Source organism: Bidens hawaiensis, unplaced genomic scaffold (assembly GCF_021521415.1).
Source record: "Bidens hawaiensis isolate Kalapana, Puna unplaced genomic scaffold, B.hawaiensis_p1.1 tig00035560_1, whole genome shotgun sequence".
Lineage (NCBI taxonomy): Eukaryota > Viridiplantae > Streptophyta > Magnoliopsida > Asterales > Asteraceae > Bidens > Bidens hawaiensis.
Window position 1 is genome coordinate 16,085 of NW_027505377.1, and position 22,387 is coordinate 38,471.

A 22,387-nucleotide genomic window follows, 5' to 3' on the forward strand; every position below is an offset into this window, starting at 1 on the left:
AACAACTTTTTAAATGTACCTGATTGATCGTTCCATGAAAGTTAAGACCACATTCAAGGCTATGCTTGCCTAAGCTTGTGTGTATATACTTGAGCTTTGCAGTGTTCGACTCACCAGATGTAAACACCATCAATTGAGGACAATCATTGATCATAACATTATCCAACGAGGGCCAACGAAAGTTATTCGTTCCCAAGAAGAAACCCTTAAGGTTTGGTAGATCATCAAGTTCAAGAGTCTCTACATGAGGAAACGCCACAACTTTTGAGGACATCGCATTTTCTTCTTTTACGATCACTTGTATCGCATAGCATCTTTCTACTTTCACCTCTGGAGTTGCTTGAGGCTTTAAAGAGTGGAGAAAGTGAACACATGAGATAGAATGTCGCACCCGATGATATGCACACTCTCTAGGTTGGAGAGTTGAGGGACAACAACAACAATAGTTATTAGTGTTGGGCTTGTTAATGTAGTGTTTCCTCCATCGACGTTGTAAGTACCGTCGTTGATCGGATCACTTTCAAATACCTCCATCATGGTTTTGCAAAACTTTATTTTTAGTTGTTCAAGTTTTTTCATTTTTCCCGCGCTGCGTACCATGGAATTAGATTTGGCAATGTATCACAATTGTCTATGGAGATCTATCTGGCGTATTGGCACAATGACCAAGCACTGATAATCGCTTGAGCAGTCTACAATAAATCACACATTGATATGTATAATGTCATGATATATATATAGAGAGAAAATATGCAATACAATAATTGCTTAACGTATAAGAATACTTATTTTTCATAAAATCGATCCATGAATCACATCACAAGATCTCGAAATCGTCAATATATATCCAATTAATCATTGGTTCACCGAAATAAACAAAACAGTTTTGGATCGTTAATCGATCAATTTTTTACTTTTTTTTCACGAAAACCGTTTTTGAGTGTTTTAGTTTTTGACTGAGCGTTTTAGTTTTTGGCTGAGCGTTTTAGTATTTTTGTTTTTTTTTTAATTGAAACTAGCTTATAAAGTATATTTATGTTATTCGTCTAGTAACATTTTTAGCTTTTAACAAAAGATGACTTAAAATATGATACGACGTAAGAATGTGTTTAGGTTCTTCATTACTCCACCAAATGTTAATTCATTTATTTACCTAAAAATACTAATTGAGTTTCGATATTGTTTTATTCTTGTGTATTTTTTTAATATATATGTTAATACTAAATGACTTGAATTGAATAAATCCGAAAATTTGTTACTAGTTATCGGTTTATGTTTTCAAGTTTAATATGAAATATAAGGTTACTGTGAATAAATAAGTCACTAAACAAAAATCGAGCTTTTTTTAACGGTTAACGAATCTTCCAAATAAACTATTGGTTAAATTCATCATATCGGTATACATTCACCTTTCGATATGAGGAAAACCCTCACCTAAGGCTAATGCATGTTAACACTCGTTTGAAGGCACGACAATACGGTGAGATAAAACTCATTCAGTGGTCTCCCGTCATCACCCAGTGACGACGAACTAAACGATGGGGGGGGGGATTAAATTTGTGTCACGTATAACACCAAGTCTTTTCCTTACCCCTCCATCACTAGCTCATTGGTCATCAAGCTTGAAATTGATTTAGGCCATTGAATTAAGAAAACTGTTGATAATATATAGAATATTATCATAATTGAAGTGGTTATTATTGCTAAAAAATACAAATGACTTTATTGAAACAATATTAAAACTTAATTACTGCTATTGTAACTTTATCGAAGGAATTTGGTTGAATTTGCCCTTCAAACTAATAAGCAACTTATTTTTTTGTATATAATTACTGCTATTGAGATCAGCTCGCCCTTTTCTTATTTCGCTCATTTATTGCCATGAAATTGTCGTTAATTACGTTGCATATTTGATTCATTTCGTAATCAAACGATAATCACTTCATTTCCTTCTTCCGGTAATTGCTTCATTCATAATACTTGTGGATCTAAATCCTATCGCATCTACATCATACTATCCTAGTCATGGTTTCAGGGGGACCGTTCCCTATCGCTATCTTAGGATATTTTGGTACCGTCATGTGGTTCCCTTGGACTTGTCGCTATCTCGAGATACTCTAGTACAACCTTGTGGGTCCCCTCCAATCTTTGCCTTTATGTTGGGCCATTTTGTCTTTTTCGTGTATGATGTTGCTCCATTTCTTGTTGGACTATTTATCAGGGTATTGCCCCTACAATCCCAAAATACAATTTTTTTTATCATTAACATAGTTCGAACTGAATCAATCTCAATCCATTGGAATCATATGTTGTATATACTTGAATTATTATTTTAGACCTACATTATCATTGTAACACCATTGGTAATATTAACTGGTTGTATGTTTTCTCATTGTGCCCACGCTAAAGTTTAAGTTTGTGCAGGAATATAGACAACACCACCTACATTGATGTAATAGTTTTATAGTGCCACACTTAACATCGTGTGTATTGACCAAATACAAATGACTTTTAACATGGGTAACGTATAAGTAACTAGATTAATTATTATTACTCTATATATTTTAAATTAAAATAATTATTATTTCTCTATTTGATTTTTATAGCATAATTATTCTAATTCAAAACTATATTACACTAGTTATTTACATGTTTAGTAGGTTAATTTTATTTGTCTAATATTTCATCCCTATATTTGAAATATTCCTTGCTTAATTTTTTCCTTAATTATTATTACACTATTTTATTTTTATAGCATAATTACTCACAAAACTATAATTACACTAGTTATTACATGTTTAGTAAGTTAATTTTATTTGTCTAATATCTCACCCCTATATTTGAAACATTCCTTAATATTTTCCTTAAAACATTAAACACAGAGATATCCTAACCCGTTATGTTCATCCATTTATCGTTATTGTTCAAGTATTTATTATTTTCTCTTTTTTTTTCTTTTTTTCTTTTCCTTTTTCACTTGCTCGAATTTACGACGGTGTGGAGAGATAAAATATGTTCAGTTCAATGATACAACTAGTGAGCGTCACCTACTCGCTTAGTCTTCTATCATAATCTATGTGTCGCTTAAACTAAACGGTGAAAACATGAATCAAACCTGAGTCATATAAAACATCAAGTCTTTTCTTTATCACCCTTTCACCTACTCCTTAGCAGATAAACACTTAATACAACCATACTAAAAGCTTCACATTTATTAAGTTGTTGATTAAGTTAATTATCCCAACTCAAGCATTTATTAAAAAAGATAATAATAATAAATTTTATTTTAGCTTTTTTTTCCAACCCAATCATTTATTGAAAAAGAAAATAATAATCAATTTTATTTTAGCTTTTCTTTTTTTTTTCTTTTCTCCAAACCCAAGCATTTATTCAAAAAGGTTATAATAATCAATTTTTTTAGCCTTTTGTTTATTTCCAACTCAAGAATATATTGAAAAAGATAATAATAATTAAATTCATTTTATTTATTTAACAATTAACAAATCATTCAAATGAGCTATTAGTAAAATTCACATCAGAATACACTTATCTCCGAACTAAGAAAAACCCTCACATGGGGTCATCGCCCGTGAACACTCGCAGATAAACACGTCAGTACGGTAATAAAACCCGTTTGATTTAACAATCCAACTAGTGATCCTCGTATATTCGTTTAGTCTCCTGTAATCATTAGGTGCCACCGAAACTAAATATCGAAGACATAAATCAAACTAAATGCTCTAATACCACCCTACCAAAAGCTCCGCATTTATTAATTATTATTGATGATTAAGTTAATTAACCCAACCCAAACATTAAATGAAAAAGATTACAATAATCAATTTTACTTTAGTTTAACTTTATAAATAATAATAATAATAATAATAATAATAATATTTTGTTACCGTAATAATATTATTCTTCCCCTGCCAACTGTCCTTCCTATTTTACCCCCAATTCCTCAGACTCCATTTATTCAGTAAACTAAAACTGCTCATTTTCCCCAAATTCCACCAAAACAAAACCCTAATTCCATCAATTGATTGAACCACTTCATGTTATCAATCAATTAACCACTGATTCAATGTCGAATTCTCGTTCCGGTGACGGCGGACGGTTACCGAAAGGTATCAGCGTCGTCAACACTGTTCATTCCGAAGTTGCTCCGTGCTTGCCGTTGCCGTCGCTGCCGGTGTTCTGCGGCGCGCGTGATCAGGACTTGCGGTTACTTGACGAACAGCCGGTAGGTTCGGTTAATCAGTTGAGGCGGACTGACGTGGCTGATCGGGCTGGTAGGATTGCTAAACTGCTGCAGGATGCTGACGTGTCGTATTTGTGAGTGTTCGAACTCGTTGAATTGTGGTTATTACGTGTCGGATTGTTTCTAGGGTTACATTTTGTAGAATTGGAATGTGTACGTAGCTAAACTGCTATAACTGCTTTAGGATACTGATGTATCGTATTTGTGAGTTTCCGAACTGGTTGAACTGTAATGTGTACATAGATAAAATGCTATAGGATACTGATGTGTCGTATTTGTGAGTTTTCGAACTGGTTGAATTGTGGTTTTGATGTATTGGATTGGTTCCAGGGTTACATTTTTGTAGAATTGGAATGTGTACATAGATAAACTGCTACAGGATATTGATGTATTGAGTTTTTGAACTGGTTGAATTGCGGTTTTCACTTGTCGGATTGTTTCTAGGGTTACATTTTTGTAGAATTGGAATGTGTACATAGATAAACTGCTACAGGATGCTGATGATCGTGTTTGTGAGTTTTCGAACTGGTTGAATTGTAATGTGTACATAGAAAAACTGGTATAGGATGCTGATGTGTCGTATTTGTGAGTGTTCGAACTGGTTGAATTGTGGTTTTGATGTTTTGGATTGTTTCTAGGGTTACATTTTTGTAGAATTGTGTACATAGATAAACTGCTACAGGATATTGATGTATTGAGTTTTTGAACTGGTTGAATTGTGGTTTTCACTTGTCGGATTGTTTCTAGGGTTACATTTTTGTAGAATTGGAATGTGTACATAGATAAACTGCTACAGGATGCTGGTGATCGTGTTTGTGAGTTTTCGAACTGCTTGAATTGTAATGTGTACATAGATACACTGGTACAGGATGCTGATGTGTCGTATTTGTGAGTGTTCGAACTGGTTGAAGTGTGGTTTTGATGTTTTGGATTGTTTCTAGGGTTACATTTTTGTAGAATTGGAATGTGTACTGTTTGTTGATTAATTTGAATAGCTAAACTGCTACAGGATACTGATGTGTTGTATTTGTGAGTGTTTGAACTGGTTGAATTGTGGTTTTGATGTATTGGATTGGTTATAGGGTTACATTTTTTAGAATTGGAATGTGTACTGTTTGTTGATTAATTTGAATAGCTAAACTGCTACAGGATGCTGATGCATCTTATTTGCGAGTGTTCGAACCGGTTGAATTGTGATTTTTACGTGTCGGATTGTTTCTAGGATTAAGGTTTTGATTACATTTGTTGAATTGTATTGCTGCTGTTTAGGAAATGAAAATTTTGAATACTTGAGAGGATTCTGATTTTGAATGAGGAATTAGGTCTAGACTAGCTTATAGTGCATTTATGCTGAGATAAGAAACAAAGCATGATTAGAATAGCTAAACTGCTACAGGATACTGATGTGTCGTATTTTGTGAGTTTTCGAGCTGTTTGAATTGTGATTTTGACTTGTCAGATTGTTTCCAGGGCTACATTTTGTAGAATTGAAATGTGTACTGTTTGCTGATTAGAAGGTGAGTTTAGCGTGCAAATAGGTGTTTGAATTTGAATGTGTAGCAATGCTGATCGTTTGTAAACGGAATATTTCGAATAATTGAGAAATGAGAAGATTATAATTTTGAATTAGAAATTAGGTATAGACTAGCTTATAGTAATTTATAAGGAACAGTTTCCAGAAAAAACGTCAATAGTGCATTTATGCTGAGATAGGAAACAAAGGAAGATTAAGGATGGTTGTAGGACTTAGAATAGAATAAGGAATGCACATAGATAACTAATTCTATGTGTAAAAGAGATCAAATCATCGAAATTAAAGAAACATAGCGCATTATAATTGATATATTTTTAGTCTAGAAGCAGGTTTGATATTATCTACAAGTAATTACCAGCGGTCGTGGCATGTGGTAGTACAATCTTTAGGGATCTAAAGTCCATATGTGTTGATTATGTAGTGCTGCATGTAACATAACTATTTGCGGAAAATCGGAGTTACATATGAAGAAAAACGAGATTAATATACCAAAAGTTGTAGCTTATACTACATGCTTTGGTACGTGACGTGAATATTAATGAAAGTAAGCGTGACAGAGAGTTTGGATCATTTAATGCAAGTTGAAAGTATTATGCAAATGCGTTGTTTTTAAAGCATTTCTGTGTTAACTGCAGCAGCATAATCGACTCGTGCTAGTTGATTGTGTAAATCTTACTAGATTCGCCTCTAAAGGCTTAAAGAAAGATATATAATGAAAATAGTTTCTCTCCCTTTTCAAACATCTTTTCATCATTTTATGGGATTTAATTGTCAATCTTCATTCAATCGTCCTGTTGGCAATCTACAGAAGGATTTGCTTATGATTATATGAATTTCCTTTTTTTTAGTTTATCTAACTTTTTCCTTTTTAAACACATTCATATAATCACATTGGGTGTGTTGTTTAAAATTTCAAATTCTATGTGCAGGAATCTTAAAACAGAGGCGAGGGTAACACCTTTTGGTCATGAAGAACGTCTAGACCTTTACGATGAGGTTCTTAGATGCAATTCTGAAGCATTTGAGCACATTGCTCCAGGTAATAGCTGATGTTGATGCTTTTTTTAACAGTCTTATTTTTCCAAGATATTTAGTGACTTAGTTTTGAGGAAAATAATTTACACTTATCATAATGCACAAAGGAATTTATTTAGCAATCAAGAATTATACCAAAGTAGCATGAAAATTTTATCTCTATCTTTACCTTTGTAAGCTAACCTTGAGTTCTAGTTGTTGTCATTCTAATCAATAACTAAACTTGGAAGCACACAGTTAGTTATTATGTACTTTTATCTATTCGCCGTCTATTTATTAAGTAATGTGATATTTATGGTGATGAGGAAATTAATTGAGGTTGTCATGTGGAGGTGGTAGCCCTGTCTAAGTTTATTTGAAAACTTATATATTGATAGACTGCCCCTTTAATGGTATAATCAGACATCATAATTCTTCTTAACGTCAATTAGTTTAGATATTAATTGTGATTAAAAGCATTTCCAATCATAGATGTTCTTTTGGCTGTCAGTAGTGCTATGAGTTGTATTTTTTTTATGGTTAGGCTTAGAAACACGTTCCATACTCTAGGAAGTTTTACGCCATCAAAGGTTTTCCATCTTGCGGATTGGTTCTTCACCATCCATGTATAGGTTCTGTATTCAACTCATTTTGATTAAATTAAGTTGATAACCATTTGACATATCACTGTCGTTTTAAAGGATTCAATAAAACTGGCTACCTTTTTAAAGGCCATTGCATGTCTTTGAGTCTTTGACTGCAAGTCTAAACAACTCTAAGATGTTGGATCCTGAATCTTTGACTACAAGACTGAAAAAGCATCTTTATATTTGTAACTAAGGAAGTATTGTATCAACTTCCTTTATCAGATGATATTCGTGGACTCCATAAGGTAAAGGAAATGGATCTTTGTAGACCCACTAAAGTAAAAGGTTTAGGGTTCAGATTGATCTCCCTGTCTGAATAAAGTCCTGCTTCCAGGCCTTGTAAGCTTGCACTCATTTATAGAGAAAAGAACTAATTTGCTTTGATTGGCATAGCATAATCACGGTTTCCCTTGTCGTTTTTATTCTAAAAAGTGGAAAGCTAAGGAGAATAAGGGGGAAGGAGTATAATATGAGATATCTAGTTTTGGTAACCCTAGATTCTGTACTTAATGTGGGGCTAAGTTGCTAACAATTAGTATATTCCGAAAAAGAGTGTAATGGTAAGATGGATGAACGAGAAACCTAGAAAACTTGACCAACAATTGTTATAATATGATTATAAGATAATTCATAGACCAGTTTCACCTTTCAACTTATAAAGATGCCAGTTAGGCAAAAAGGTATTATAGTAAGAAGATATGTGTATTATAGTAAGATGGCTCCCATATCCTTGATGTGAGGGCCAATGAAGATACAGACCGCAAACTCAGAAAGTGTATACACGGAGTAGAAAAAAGTTATCGAAGACCATTTATCTTTTTATGAAGCTATTTTATACAGTTTTAAGCCATTTTTAATCTATTTATACATGATTCTTCTATCTCGTATGCTTTTGTAAAGCTATATCCGTGGACCGTAATTATTGGAGGGTAGATTTAGGGTTTAAAATTTGGACTTGTTACACTTTAGAGGGTAAATTTTTTTGTATTCATGTTCCTTTGACATGTGTTTTTGCATTTGCTGCACACATGATTTTTTGTACTGGTATTCTTTAGGATAAGTTTAGATTCTGGGTTAGTGGCGTTTATAGCTTCCATTGACCTCCATACGCAAAGTCAATACATATATCTTCGTTGTGATTTGAAAACCGTTGAGTATCCTGGCTTGTAAAAATACATGAATATTGTTTCCAATTTTCTCGTTAGAAGATAATCACTCAGTTTTAACCTTCTTATATCTATGTAGAGGCAATAGTTATTCCTTTATCTTAAAAATTGCCTTGTTTATCTTTATTAAAATATTTAAGTTTCTCAGGTACTGCCATGGAGCAAATGTATAACAATACGGTAGCTAATAACAAGGTGTGTGAAAGAAAGCTGCTCATGCAGAATTTATCAACAAATAATGAAGCCTTTGAAGACAAAGGGGAAACACCGCGTCCACGCGAGCATGTAGTTGGCACCACACATGTTTTTTTTTTATTTTCAATTATTTACTTGTTATGGTTGTAATTATGAAGATAATTTTGCAGGATGTTATTAATTCTGCATCTAAAAAACCCAAACTCAAGAAGAAGGGTGATGATACAGTCTTACCAATTGAACCAGACGAAGCTGAGCGTCAAGGTTCCTTTTTTTTTCTTTTTTTTTTGTTTTCTATAAAATGTTTGTCTTATTAAGATATTTAAGATTCAAGCTTCAATTGCTTCAATGCAGCTGTAGAAAGATTCTGTGAAGTACTTGAGGATTTGTGTGGTAAAGCCGAAGTATCAGTGGATGATCGTGAAGAAGGTGAATCAGAATGTTTGGTTTTGCAAGTTGGCAACATTAGAACTCTCGTGAAAGAAGTTATGTCAATCCGAGCAAACAAATTCCTACATTTGGTTCCTGTTGTTCATCTAGAGAGACTGTTAAAAATTCTTGATCATCAAATCCACAGCGCCGAAGGCCTGTCCATTACTCAATCTGAAAATGTATGTTTCTGACTTCGGTACTTTAATCCTGCTTGTTTCTTTTCATATTGGTGATGCTTGATGTGCTGTTTAACAATAACAATGTTTGCAGTTGCTTCCTTGATCACTTCTGACTGAGAGATTATGCATATAGAAAGTATTTTGTGCATTTATTTAAATCATTTTTCGTATACCTTGTATCCTAGTTACCAAATTTAGGAGATTCCTCATGTTTACATTATAGAATTCTTTTAATCACAAAATTAAATGATTTAGTTATTTGGATAGGCTTCATACTTTCTATATGCATAATCTCTCAGTTTAGAGAGCATCTTTTAAATACAGTTGATAGTATCATCATTCATTTGTGTTAAGTGATTCCATCTTCCTGCAAGTATACTTGCTTTTAAGTTGGTTATATTATATAGACAGACACATGCATATTACCATTGGCATATGCTCTCTAGTTTAATCTTAGTCATAATTTTTGATGTTAAATGCTTTTCTGAAATCTGATATATGCATCTTGTCTTCAGATACACCCTATTTAACTTGAAGTTTATAACAGTTTTCTGTATAGGGTGTTTGTTTTTATATTGCTGGCTAGATCATATTTTGACATACCTGGTTCTTTCCTGATTTTCTCTCATGCTACCCATCTCTTGTTAAAATTTTGGGGGATGCTTGCTACTAATTCATGCGTTTTTTTTTTATTTTTTATGTGAATACACCATCTTTCCTGTGTTCCACCAATAAGGCGCTCTCGTTGTTCTGCAATTTGGCCTTTGTTTGGCAAGCCAAAATGTATTAACTAAAAACTATTATTTTTCCAGTCTCTTTCGGTTGTAGTTTCTGCAATTACGGTGGCACTTGAGTCTATCCATGCAGCTATTGGGATTATGGCTTATAGTGGAATGCCAAAGCAAATCTACAAGGAGGAGGTACATGCCAACTATATGTGTGTGTGTGTGTGTGTGTGTTTAACAGTGTTTAATGCTGTCTTTCTCTTAATTTGTATGCTAGATAATTGAAAGAATTGTCGAGTTCTCTAGGCGACAAATAGGAGACGTCATGTCAGCTTGTGATCCAAATCATCGTTCAACTAACAAACCAATTGACAATGGAAATTTGCAAGGTAGTTGCACATTCTGTAAAGGACCCTCGAGAGATGATGTGGATTTAAATAGTTGTTTTTTCATGTTAGAGCATCTAGAATATCATGTATTAGTTATATTCCTTGCTGATTTCTAACAAGTTTTTTATCTCTGCCCCATGTTGTCTTTGACAGACGAAGATGATGACGAGGATTATTATGACGAGGAGTTTGGGAGTGCCAGCAAGAGAAGGCGTACTGCTAGAAGCGTGAAAGTGAAAAAATCAGGATCAAACAAGTAAGTTATCAGTTATCAAAACTTAGTTGTTGAAAGCATAGTTATCAAATGCGCTAGGCGCACGGTTCTCGCCTGTGGCCTAGGTGCAAGACACGAAAAATGCAAGGGCCTAAGAAAAAAAAACGTGCTTCAATAAAAAAAAATAAAAACATATTATGTATAAGAAAAATAATACTATTCTTCAATTAAAATAAACAAACGCCATTATATAACATTTTATATCATCTAGTTAGTATCAAAAGTTTTAAAATAGTCCTGATTTTCTATCATTTTCTTGTGAAACTCCACCTTTAAAATTTGTTTTTAAAGTTTAGATCATAAAAGGGGTTACTGTAAAGCAAAACAAATTATAAGAAACATGAGCAGAAGCCATATGCGGATTAATCAAGAAATAGAAGACAAATGATTAAAAAAATATTTTCTTCTACTAACCAGTCTTGTACGATTTATAGAAACCAAAAAATTGTCAATGATTATACAAAGAAATTGGAGTTAATTAAGTAAATCCGATATTTTTAAGGAAGTTCTTATCAGTCACAGTGATAAATCAAAAGAAATCAATATAAGTACACAAAAATACCAAAATTCCGGATTTGGCTTCTAAAAAAGCGCATTAACCATGGAAAGTCGGTATCGCCCCAAAAATGCGAACGATCTATATGCTTATAGTTTATGGCTTCTTTGTTGTCAGAGCTTCTGCTGCGGCACATAACATACTTCAGAAACTGTGCACTATCATTGCTTTTCTAAAGGATTTGCTGATGATAGAGCGCCTATCAGATAGCTGCATTTTGCAGCTAGTGAAGACATGCTTTTCAACTTTGTCGGTGGATAACATTCAACTTTTGCAATTGAAGGCAATCAGTCTGATTGGCGGGGTATATAACTTTTATCTCTGTTTGCTTTGTATACATGCTTTGGTTTTCTTGATAATTCTAAATTTTTTGTTCTTTGTTGTTCAGATATTTTTTTCTTACCCTCAGCATCGAGTGTACGTCATTGATGAATTACTTCAACTTCTTTTAAAGTTACCATTCTCAAAACGAATTCCGAGAACGTATCACCTTGCTGATGAAGAACAGAGACAAATCCAAATGATATCCGCTTTGTTTATTCAGTTGATTCATTGCAGTGTGAACCTTCCTGATTTTTTGAGGGAAGCTTCTGACAACAATCCGTTGATTAATATTGGGATCGATTCTAGTTATCCTCACAAATCCCAAGAGTCGGTAACTGAAGCGTGTTGTCTTTTCTGGGGTCGAGTGCTCCAGCGGTTTGCAAATTCAAAGAATCAAAATCAAGAAGCTTCTGACTTTAAGATCATGTTGGAAAATATTGTGACAGATCTCTTAACCACCTTGAATTTGCCCGAATATCCTGCTTCGACTCATATTCTGGAGGTATCATCTATTTATCTCTACAACTTGGTGGCTTGGTTCTTGTGTTTTGTTAATGAAAGTTGCTTTCAGGTTCTTTGTGTCTTACTACTTCAGAATGCTGGGCTGAAATCTAAAGATATAGTTGCTCGGTCCCATGCTATTGATATTCTTGGTACGATAGCTGCAAGGCTAAAGCGGGAAGCTATCCTTTGTAAGAAGGAAAAGTTTTGGATTGTACAGGAGTTACTAGGTGGGGATGCTAGTGATAATAACCATCCAGATGATGCATGTTCTATATGTTTGGATTTAAAGTCTGAAAATCCATTGGTCCAGTGTGAAGGTTGTGAGAGATTATTTCATGTAGAGTGTTTGGGAATAAGAGAACATGAAGTTTCTAGTAGCAACTGGTTGTGTCAGCTTTGTCAATGCAGGAAACAACTTCTTTCCTTACACTCTTATTGCAAGGCCCAGGGTAGGGATGAAAGTAATCACACTCGTAAGAAGTCAAAATCGAGTGACACTCCTGATGTTACAAAGTTGGAGATTGTTCAACAGATGCTTTTGAATTACCTTCAGGATTCTGGGTCTCCTGAGGATGTGCATATATTCACTAGATGGTCTGTAAACTTTGCACAATTCACCATTAGTCAAACAAGTCATTAATTATGGGAATATGATGTTTTGCAGGTTCTATATATGTCAGTGGTACAAAGAAGATCCCAGTAGTCAAGAGAAGTTTCTCTATTACCTTGCTAGGTTAAAATCAAAAGAAATCTTACGTAGTTCTGGGATGAATTCATCCTTATTGACAAGGAGTTCTGTCAAGAAGATAACAATGGCACTTGGACAACATAGCTCTTTTTCAAGAGGATTCGATAGAATTCTTCACTTGCTTTTGGTCTGCTAGCTATCCTTTTTCGCTTTTGTTTCATGTTTGACTATTTATGCTTTCTTATTTATTAAGTTTATTAATAATTGCAGGCAAGTTTGAGGGAGGGCTCTCCCATTATTCGTGCCAAAGCAATGAAGGCAGTAAGTGAAATTTTATAACAAATTGTAAGGCTCTTATTTGGTTTTAGTAAGTTAACTCACTGTTTTGTCTGTACATTGTTCTGTTGTGAGCAGGTTAGTTTAATTGTAGAGGCTGATCCAGAGGTTTTGGGTGATAAATATGTTCAAACAGCAGTTGAGGGAAGGTTTTGTGACTCTGCTATATCTGTACGAGAAGCAGCACTAGAACTTGTTGGTCGATATATTGCTTCACATCCTAATGTTGCTTTGAGGGTAATGATCTTTTAAATTTCTAATCCTTACACATAGTCTTTGATCTTATACTATTCAGATTACATCCCTTTATTTGCTTCTTTTCTATCAGTACTATGGGAAGGTAGCTGAGAGAGTGAAAGATACTGGAGTGAGTGTTCGGAAACGAGCCATAAAGATCATAAGAGATATGTGTACTTCAAATGCTAATTTCCTAGAGTTTACCAATGCCTGCATTGAAATTATTTCTCGTATTAGTGATGAAGAATCCAGCATTCAGGTAGTATTACCTTTTTCTTCTAGTATTAGTAATTATATGTTCACTAATATAATTGTTGTCTCTTGCTTACAGGACATTGTGTGCCGGACATTCTATGAGTTCTGGTTTGAAGAATCTTCAGGTAGACAAGACCAAATTTTTGCAGAGGGTAGTTCTGTAACAGTAGAAATAGCAAAGAAGACTGAACAAATGGTTGAAGTGTTGAAGAAGATGCCCAGCAACCAGTTGCTTGTCATTATCATCAAGCGGAATTTAGCACTTGACTTTTTTCCGCAGTCAACTAAGGCTGCAGGAATCAGTCCTGTGCTTGTTGCATCAGTACGCAAGCGATGCGAGCTTATGTGCAGGTGCTTGTTGGAGAAGATATTATGGGTATTCTTTTGTGTGTTGCTTTAATTCACATTTTAACAGTGTACAATCAGAATGCTTAGTCTTTTCTTTTTGTAAACTATGAATTGTAGGTAGAGGATGATACTAATGAAGCCGATGTGGGTACACTGCATTACGTGTTGCTCTTGCATGCTTTCTGTGTAGTGGATCCTGCACTTTGTGTACCCGCCTCTAATCCTTCTCAGTTTGTGGTCACTTTGCAGCCTTATCTAAAGAGACAGGTTCAAACAATTGCTTTTAGTATTTAGAAAGCCCTCTGTAGTTATTTATGCAATTAGCACTAATTATACTGACCATACATATGACTTATAACCCTTGGTATTATATAAAACAACTTTAGTTATCAACACAAATAGGCCACTTTAGCTATGCATGCATACGGCTTATAACCCATTTCTTTCATTATCATATATCACGGAAAACCTAAGATAACATTAGTTATGACAATAAGTGTCAGTCATGCCAATGATAGCTTGGTTATGCTTGTATCAGGCCGACAGTCGAGCAGTTGCACAGCTAGTGGAGAGTATAGTGTTTGTTATTGACTCAGTCCTGCCCTTGGTACGAAAGCTTCCTCAAAGTGTAGTTGAAGATCTTGAACAAGATTTGAAGCAGATGATTGTCCGACATTCTTTTTTGACAGTTGTTCATGCTTGCATCAAGTACAATTCATTTTCCTCACTTTTATGCCTTAATTATTATCTTGCCACTGCCTGCTTAATTTTCTGTAATTCTGTCTCTTTTAATTAAAGAGCAACTGGAGCGTGTTATGTTCAAACATTTCATCATTCCATGATTGTAATTAGTTTCTATGGATTAACAAAATATCCTCTTTATAAATTGTATCCATACTGATACATCAATTTTACTTTCTGTCACCATTGACTTTCTCATCTAACTTTTACTGCATATATTAGTGATAATAATTTGTTTACCTACAGGTGCCTTTGCTCCATTAGCAAAGTATCAGGAAATGGTGCATCAGTTGTTGGGCATCTTATGCAGTTGTTCTTCAAACGCTTGGACTCTCTGGGTTTCAATAACATACAGGTTGGATTATTTGATTTTTCTAACTTTTATGTCTACTCTTACCGATCAACTCTCTATAATCTCTATTTCTCATTGTCCATGATAAACTATCTTTTATTGTTTACCTTCTTAGAAAAGAACAACTAAACTAACTTTTTCATTATTGTTTTCAGCTAGTGGTTCGGTCCCTTTTCTGTCTAGGATTGCTTATTCGCTATGGAAGCTCTTTACTGTCTATGTCACTTCCCAACAAACAGAATCCTGTTTCTGACAGCCTCAGCTTGTTTAAAAAGTACTTCCATGCAGAGGATTTTGCTATAAAAATCAGATCATTTCAGGCATTAGGTTATGTTTTAATTGCTCGGCCCGAATTTATGTTGGAGAAAGACATGCAATACATCTTAGAGACAACACTTTCTTCTAGCGCTGATGATCGGCTGAAGGTAAATACATCATACAGCTTTGAGTCTTTACGTGACTCTGGGTTTACAGTATGTTAACAATTTTCTTTGTTTCATAAATTTTTGTTTTCAGATGCAGTCACTACAGAACTTGTTTGAGTACCTTCTAGATGCCGAACACCAGATGGAGAATGATAAAGCTGGAGATGATATGGTTGCTTATAATACAGCTGCAGGCAGTGTGCCAGTTGCTGCAGGTGCTGGTGATACTAACATTTGTGGTGGAATCATTCAGTTATATTGGAATAGCATTTTAGGGAGATGTTTGGATGCGAGCGAGGAAGTGCGTCAATCCGCTCTTAAGGTGACTAGCAATTTTTTGTTTAACTTGTAACTAGTTAAACTTATGACATCTAAAACCTGCAAAATGAAAGGCTGAAAAAAAAATTAATTAATCATTTACTTTGTGAAACAGATTGTGGAAATTGTGCTGCGTCAAGGTCTAGTTCATCCAATTACTTGTGTACCATACCTTATAGCACTTGAAACAGATCCTCAAGAGGCAAACTCTAAGCTGGCTCATCATTTGCTGATGAATATGAATGAGAAGTACTTTCTTACATTCCTTTTAATTTGTTATTACTCCTTTAATATATTCACATGCCTAAGATAGTTAATTATATTTTCAGGTATCCTGCGTTTTTTGAGAGTCGTCTTGGTGATGGACTTCATATGTCATTTATCTTCATGCAGTCAATGAGTCAAAGTTTTTCTGACGATTCAGACCCAAAAGTCCCAACCAAGACACCTACAAAAGGAAAATCAGATGGTAGCTCGTTTTCTTATGCGAGATTGGGTGTTTCTAGAATTTACAAGGTTATTCGTGGAAATCGCGCGTCAAGAAATAAATTTATGACCTCAATCGTTCGCAAGTTTGATATGCCTGGCTGGCATAACTCAGTGGTCCCTTTTCTGATGTAGGTTATCTTCAATTTCATTCATAGTTTTTAATTTGACTTGAAATTAAACTGTTTTTCTTTTTCCTCTCAGATACTGCACAGAGATTCTTTCTTTACTCCCGTTTTCATTACCTGAAGAGCCTCTGTATCTGATTTATGCTATAAATAGAGTCATACAAGTTAGGGCAGGGGCAATAGAGTCCAATATGAAAACATTTTTGCATAAACTGCAAGAACAAAAACAGAAAGAACCTGCAAATGGGATAGTGCAGCATGATCCAATGGCTCAAAATGTTTCTGGGGAGAATGAACTTGTTGATGATAATCGACACGCTGCACAGGAATACCCCAGTGAGATTTCATTTACTCAAACTGTGCCCGTGGAGCCTGATCATGATGAAACTTCTGTGAACCCAGAGAAAGATAATATTATCATCCCACCGGTTGATCTGCCAAATATCCAGGTAGATATTATTTGCATTCAGATGAATAACCATATGGTGTCTTTCTTCATTTGCATGCTTAATGTTTTGGTGTTATTATATAGGCCGACTGCCTTGCAGCTTGTGCACTGCAACTTCTTTTGAAGCTTAAACGACACCTAAAGATAGTATATGGTTTGGATGATGCTCGTTGCCAGGTGTTGCTTTATTCTTTCATAATAATTATCATTTTGTCTCTTTAAAAGAGTGATGCTTTGATTTTATATTTTCATGAAACAATTTGTAATTTTGTATTCGCCATGTTTTGTAGGCGTTTTCTCCAACTGAACCGCACAAACCGGGGGAGTTTCTTTCACGGCAGAATATTCCTTTCAATGTCGGTGAGACAAATGCTACTCAACCGACCACCTATCAGGACATTTTCCAAAGATATCAGGTAACCGTTTTTAAACGCACTTTTTTACTCATTTAAATAACTTTATTTGTAATTACTGGGTAATTTAGCTAAGAATGAAATGTGTCAAAATGGTTCAAACATGTCTGAGGTAAGGGTACTAAATAGGTCTGCGGGCTGGTGGGTTCAACCCTACTCGAATTTTCACAAGTTAACACGAACACAACCCAAATTTTCACAGGTTAACACGAATAGGATCTAATTTTTCATGGGTTGACACGAACACGAGCCGTTGAAACCAATTTTTTTATATTTTGATATTTTTATCACATATTAATACTTTAAATTTACAATTTTACAACAAATAATACAATTTCACATTTACATTTTAGTAATAAAATCTTATGTAAAAGTTGGCTTAAAGTACACAACCAATATAATTCATGACATATAACACATTTTAAAAGTATGAGATAAAGAATAAATGGGTTGAAGAGGCCAACTGTGAACCTGTCGGATTGACATGAACCCGTTTATACTAAACCATAACCCTTGGGTTATGTGTTAGGTTCGTGTCATGTCTGAAGTTTACACGAAGTCACCTAAAGTGAACTTTAAACATGCAGCACTTTTCTCTTTTACAATAATATGCTTTTTGTTATCACTTATCAAAACCTTTTTCGTAAAAACATAAAAATGTGAAAAAACTGTTTCGGGTCGAACCAACACAGTTCATACCAACAAAGTACCCGTTACCCACATTCGTTTCTCCATTTACCGATTTCTGAACCAACACTCACAAAACAGGAATTCAAAAACGCGTTGAAGGAAGACACAGTTGACTACTCAGTCTACACATCAAATATCAAAAGGAAGCGTCCTCCCGGGAGGCCGCGTATCGCCAAGGCAGCGGTAGGTCATGTCAACGGTGGCAGGAACAATAGAGACGAAGACGACGATGATGACGACGAGACTTGGGGAAGCGGGACCCGCGTAGCAGCGAGCGGTGGCAGGAGAAATACCAGAAGTCAACATCAGCAGCAGAGGTTATAGTTGTAAATACACATTACAGGTACAAGAAGCTAACATTGTACAGCTGGTAGTAGAAGCAGAAGAAAAAGAAACAAGCCTTGGTGCAGCATGCAGGTTATATTTTCCGACTCCCTGATTTCTCTCTCTTAAGATAGTCAGATTGCATTAGTTTTTAAAAAAGATTTATTTTGGTCGTTCGTTAGTAACCATCGTCGTTGGTATGTTGAATGCGCCCTTGGTGTATGACCCGAAGGGTGATGTTTTGTATATTATCATAGATTGAGATTTAGTCTAGAGTCGATTATTAGTCCTTGTCTGTACATCAATTGTTTTCTGGGATTATAGTTTTCGTCTTGCTTAGTTTTAATTTCCTTTTTTTTATATCTTGGTGTTATGTTATGTATTGGTTGAATGGTTGATCTCTAGCTGCGGTTTTTTAAAAATCGTTGGAATTGACTGAACCGTCCTAACCGAAGCAAATCGTTGGTTTGGTTTTTATGGTTTGATGGTGAAACATTCTGGTTTAAAACTTCATTTTTGGAATGTGTAGTTATGTATGGGTACCATTAAAAAGCTACTTTGAAAAAAAAACTGAACATTAAACCACAAACAGGTAAAACCGGCCGGTTAGCTAGACCACTGAATCTGGTCTAACTTGAAACACCGGTGGAATAGAAAAGTCTGCGTCCACCCCGGTCGAACGATTCTCCCAAGGATCGCTTCAGTTGTCGGTCGTACGTTAGAAGAGAGAGAGAGAGAGAGAGAGAGCGTTCTTCTGTCATCTTATACTAGTTTGCAAGTAGCAGATAATTGTACCAACTAACTAAAAGGACAAATAAACTAAAGGGCTAATTATTGCTTCAGATTTAAGTCAAAATATTACCGTGTCCCCAACGACGACGCAAAAAGCTTGACGTGCTCGAATGGTACATATAGACTAGTTTTAAATGGTAAATAACCTAAAATATTAAACTAAACAGGTTAATTAACTAAGATTCATCATGGTCTAACCAATAATAGATGGTTAGCTCGCCATATAAAGAATAAAACAAAAAATCAAACAAATAAAAAACAAAACATAAGGTTCGGGTTACTTGGAACGCATAGAATGGAGGAGAATATATAAAACTTGTTGAAAACTTTTTTATTCGATTTCAAAAATCGATGAAAACTTTTTTTAACGAAAAATCAAACAATTGTTTTTCTACAATGGAAGAGAATATATAAAACTCACACCTCATTTCAATTCTTTGTTGTGGACCTACCCTCAACCCACGTTGTCATGCACCATACCTATTTCTAGTTTATTTTTTTGGTTATTTCCTTTAAATTAGTAGATGTAAGTATTGGGTAATTAGTGGTTACTGGTTAGTTGTTGGATTGTAAAGCTATATAATTCCTTTGTGTCTTACTTTATGATTATGAATGAAAATATTTTTATTCTATGAATTCTAATCTGGTTTCTCTCTAAATTTCTTGGCCAACAATTACAAACCGGTGGAACCACATCATTCTTGTTACAGTATCTCTAAATCCAAAATTACACTAAAACACATTACATTTTCTCTCTCATTTTCAATTAAATAATCCATTTTTATACATTTATCATTACCATTTCTCTCTTATTCACTCACAACCACTTTCAAAATATATTAAAAAAATTATAGGGGGTGAACATTAGCTTTTCAAATGTACAGAAAAATCACTACGTTTTATAAAATATAAAAGTTTTTCACTCACAACACCCTAAATCGCTCTCTAAGTTATAAAAACACACTCCACATAATATGGAAGATAACACCCTAAATCGCTCTCTCAGTTATAAAAACACACTCTCACATAATATGGAAGATCGGATGAGAATGCTGTAAGTTAACAACCAAACTCCTAATAATGTCACTGTCATCCCTGCCACTATTAATTATAAATTTATAACATATAGGGGTTTGGTGAGAAATAATGCCATTAATTAGACCCAACAGCTCTCAAACCAAAATCTTTTGATTTGTTCTACTGTTTTAGTGTGTTTGTATGTGAATTTTATTATTATTATTATTATTATTATTATTATTATTATTATTATTATTATGGGTTAATTAGCTATGGGTGAAATGACTATTGATATGTTCTTTACCTGTATTTCACTAAAGATGAACATGGCCGTACTGGTACCGAAAATAATTTCATCACCAAAATAATAATAGGCACATTTTTAATGTAACTTTATAGGATGAATATTTTATTTGTCTTTTTCAAGTATATTGGGTATGCTTGTTTAGGAATCATTAATTGCTTGTCAACATTTTAGAAACTCTTTTAGAAGTTAACATAACGTTAACGCTTTCATGTGTTATTTTTAGTGTTCTTGAACGTAGGTTTCGTTGTTTTTCTTTTGTTATTGGCAGTGGCGGAGCCACTCTATAACCACCGGGTTCGGCCGAACCCGCTACTTTTCCGGTTTTATATATAACCTATCGTGTTGAATTAACGAACGAGACCATTCTTTTTTTTGAGCGAACCCATTATCGTTTTAAAGTAGTATATTCGAACCCATTTATCATAAAAAGTTTAGTTAATAAACAAATAAAAGCATCGGCCATCAACTCGGCAACTGATCAACTTTTTTCTTCGCCGTTCGCCTTAAGGTTTCAACCATCGCCAACAACCAGTACACGTTATCGTTTGAGAAGAGTTTTTCTTCAATGAAGCATGTGAAGTCGGATTTGCATAATCATTTGGGTGACGATTATATAAATGACGTGTGTATTTGTTGTATTGAGAATGTGTTCTTTTTCAAAGTCACGATTGAATATATTTTTCAAAACATGAAAATACGTAATCAAAAATTATAATATACTATATCTTTTTTATATTTAATGACTTTGTATTTTATTGAATGCTAACGATATATTTTTGTTATGATAGCTGATATTGCATTTTATTTATCTAATCGAATGATCAACCCAACCCGACCCGACCCATTCAGGCGCGAAAACTTTGACACCGGAAATAAAATCAAGCATCGAAATTTCCGAACCCATAGGAAAAAGTTTCTGGCTCCGCCACTGGTTATTGGCCATTCTTGTCATGAGTATGTAAGTTAATGGATATTTGTGGTCTAATTACCATCGAAATCTGAATTTAAGCCAGTGAATGTTCATAATATTAGCACTTAGTATGCTATTTGTTTTGCTTCATTCTCTTTATGTTTATGCATATGGAGTAACAAAGCCAAAGAACCAAACTTGCACATCAATGGTCACATTAATACTACTACTCACCAACTCACCACCAACTTCTACTAGAAATTGACCACATCAATGGTCAAATTAATACCCTCAACAACTCACCACCAACTTCTACTAGAAATCATGCACTAGATTTACCAAAATTAACCAAATTTTAAAGAAAGATAGAAATAAAGATTGGGATGTACATGTGAATGCTCTCAAACTTATATAAAGATTCGTAACAAAATACTGGTAAACTAATTATGTTAAAAAATTAAGTAGATACATAAAAATAAAACAAATAAAAGATAAATCCAGGTCGTCGGGTAAGTTTTCCTAAAACATGATGTCAATCGTTGATACTGATTTTGACATTTCAAGCCCGACTCAACTAAGAAAATATCAACCAGAAAACCCATTACTGATGGAAAAAACCCTCATTGAGTAAGGTATCGAATTTGAGACCAAATTTCAAGTCTTGACTATCGGTACCATGTCATTTTTTTATTATAAAACTTAACATTTAATTATGCTACATTTGTAGGCCTATTAAAGAAAATATAAATTTGAAAATTCTTAAAATGATGTTACTTTGGAATGAGATTTCATTTTTGTCACTCAAACTTTAGAATTACAAAAATGTCTCATTCAAACTCATATTTGACCATGTGTTTGGATGTCTAACATGTCATTAACGTCGTTTTTGTACAAAATTAGTTATAATAATATAATATAAAAACAAACAAGAGGCTAAACATGTTTTTTAATTATGTGTTTGAATGTCAAACA

General features: G+C 34.2%; 1 protein-coding gene across 1 annotated transcript; it reads left to right on the forward strand.

Annotated features, from left to right (window-relative positions):
- The first annotated feature begins 4,070 nt into the window (after positions 1-4,070).
- LOC143612803 (sister chromatid cohesion protein SCC2-like) lies at positions 4,071-18,519 on the forward strand. Its single transcript, XM_077086704.1, has 27 exons — positions 4,071-4,335; positions 6,725-6,834; positions 8,771-8,907; positions 8,988-9,081; positions 9,172-9,428; positions 10,241-10,348; positions 10,431-10,542; positions 10,696-10,798; positions 11,490-11,676; positions 11,761-12,198; positions 12,268-12,794; positions 12,865-13,075; positions 13,159-13,209; positions 13,303-13,461; positions 13,553-13,720; positions 13,793-14,092; positions 14,182-14,331; positions 14,603-14,772; positions 15,052-15,160; positions 15,313-15,582; positions 15,674-15,904; positions 16,016-16,149; positions 16,230-16,517; positions 16,591-16,963; positions 17,047-17,139; positions 17,253-17,378; positions 18,144-18,519. The coding sequence occupies exons 1-27, from the start codon at positions 4,085-4,087 to the stop codon at positions 18,387-18,389; spliced, it is 5,403 nt and encodes a 1,800-aa protein (XP_076942819.1). The 5' UTR covers positions 4,071-4,084; the 3' UTR covers positions 18,390-18,519.
- Positions 18,520-22,387: the final 3,868 nt, after the last annotated feature.

Coding starts and splice junctions, on each gene's coding strand:
- LOC143612803 (XM_077086704.1), top strand. CDS start 4,085: ATGTCGAATTCTCGTTCCGGTGACGGCGGACGGTTACCGAAAGGTATC. Junction 8,908..8,987: donor CACCGCGTCCACGCGAGCAT/GTAGTTGGCACC, acceptor ATAATTTTGCAG/GATGTTATTAATTCTGCATC. Junction 15,583..15,673: donor GCGCTGATGATCGGCTGAAG/GTAAATACATCA, acceptor TTTTGTTTTCAG/ATGCAGTCACTACAGAACTT.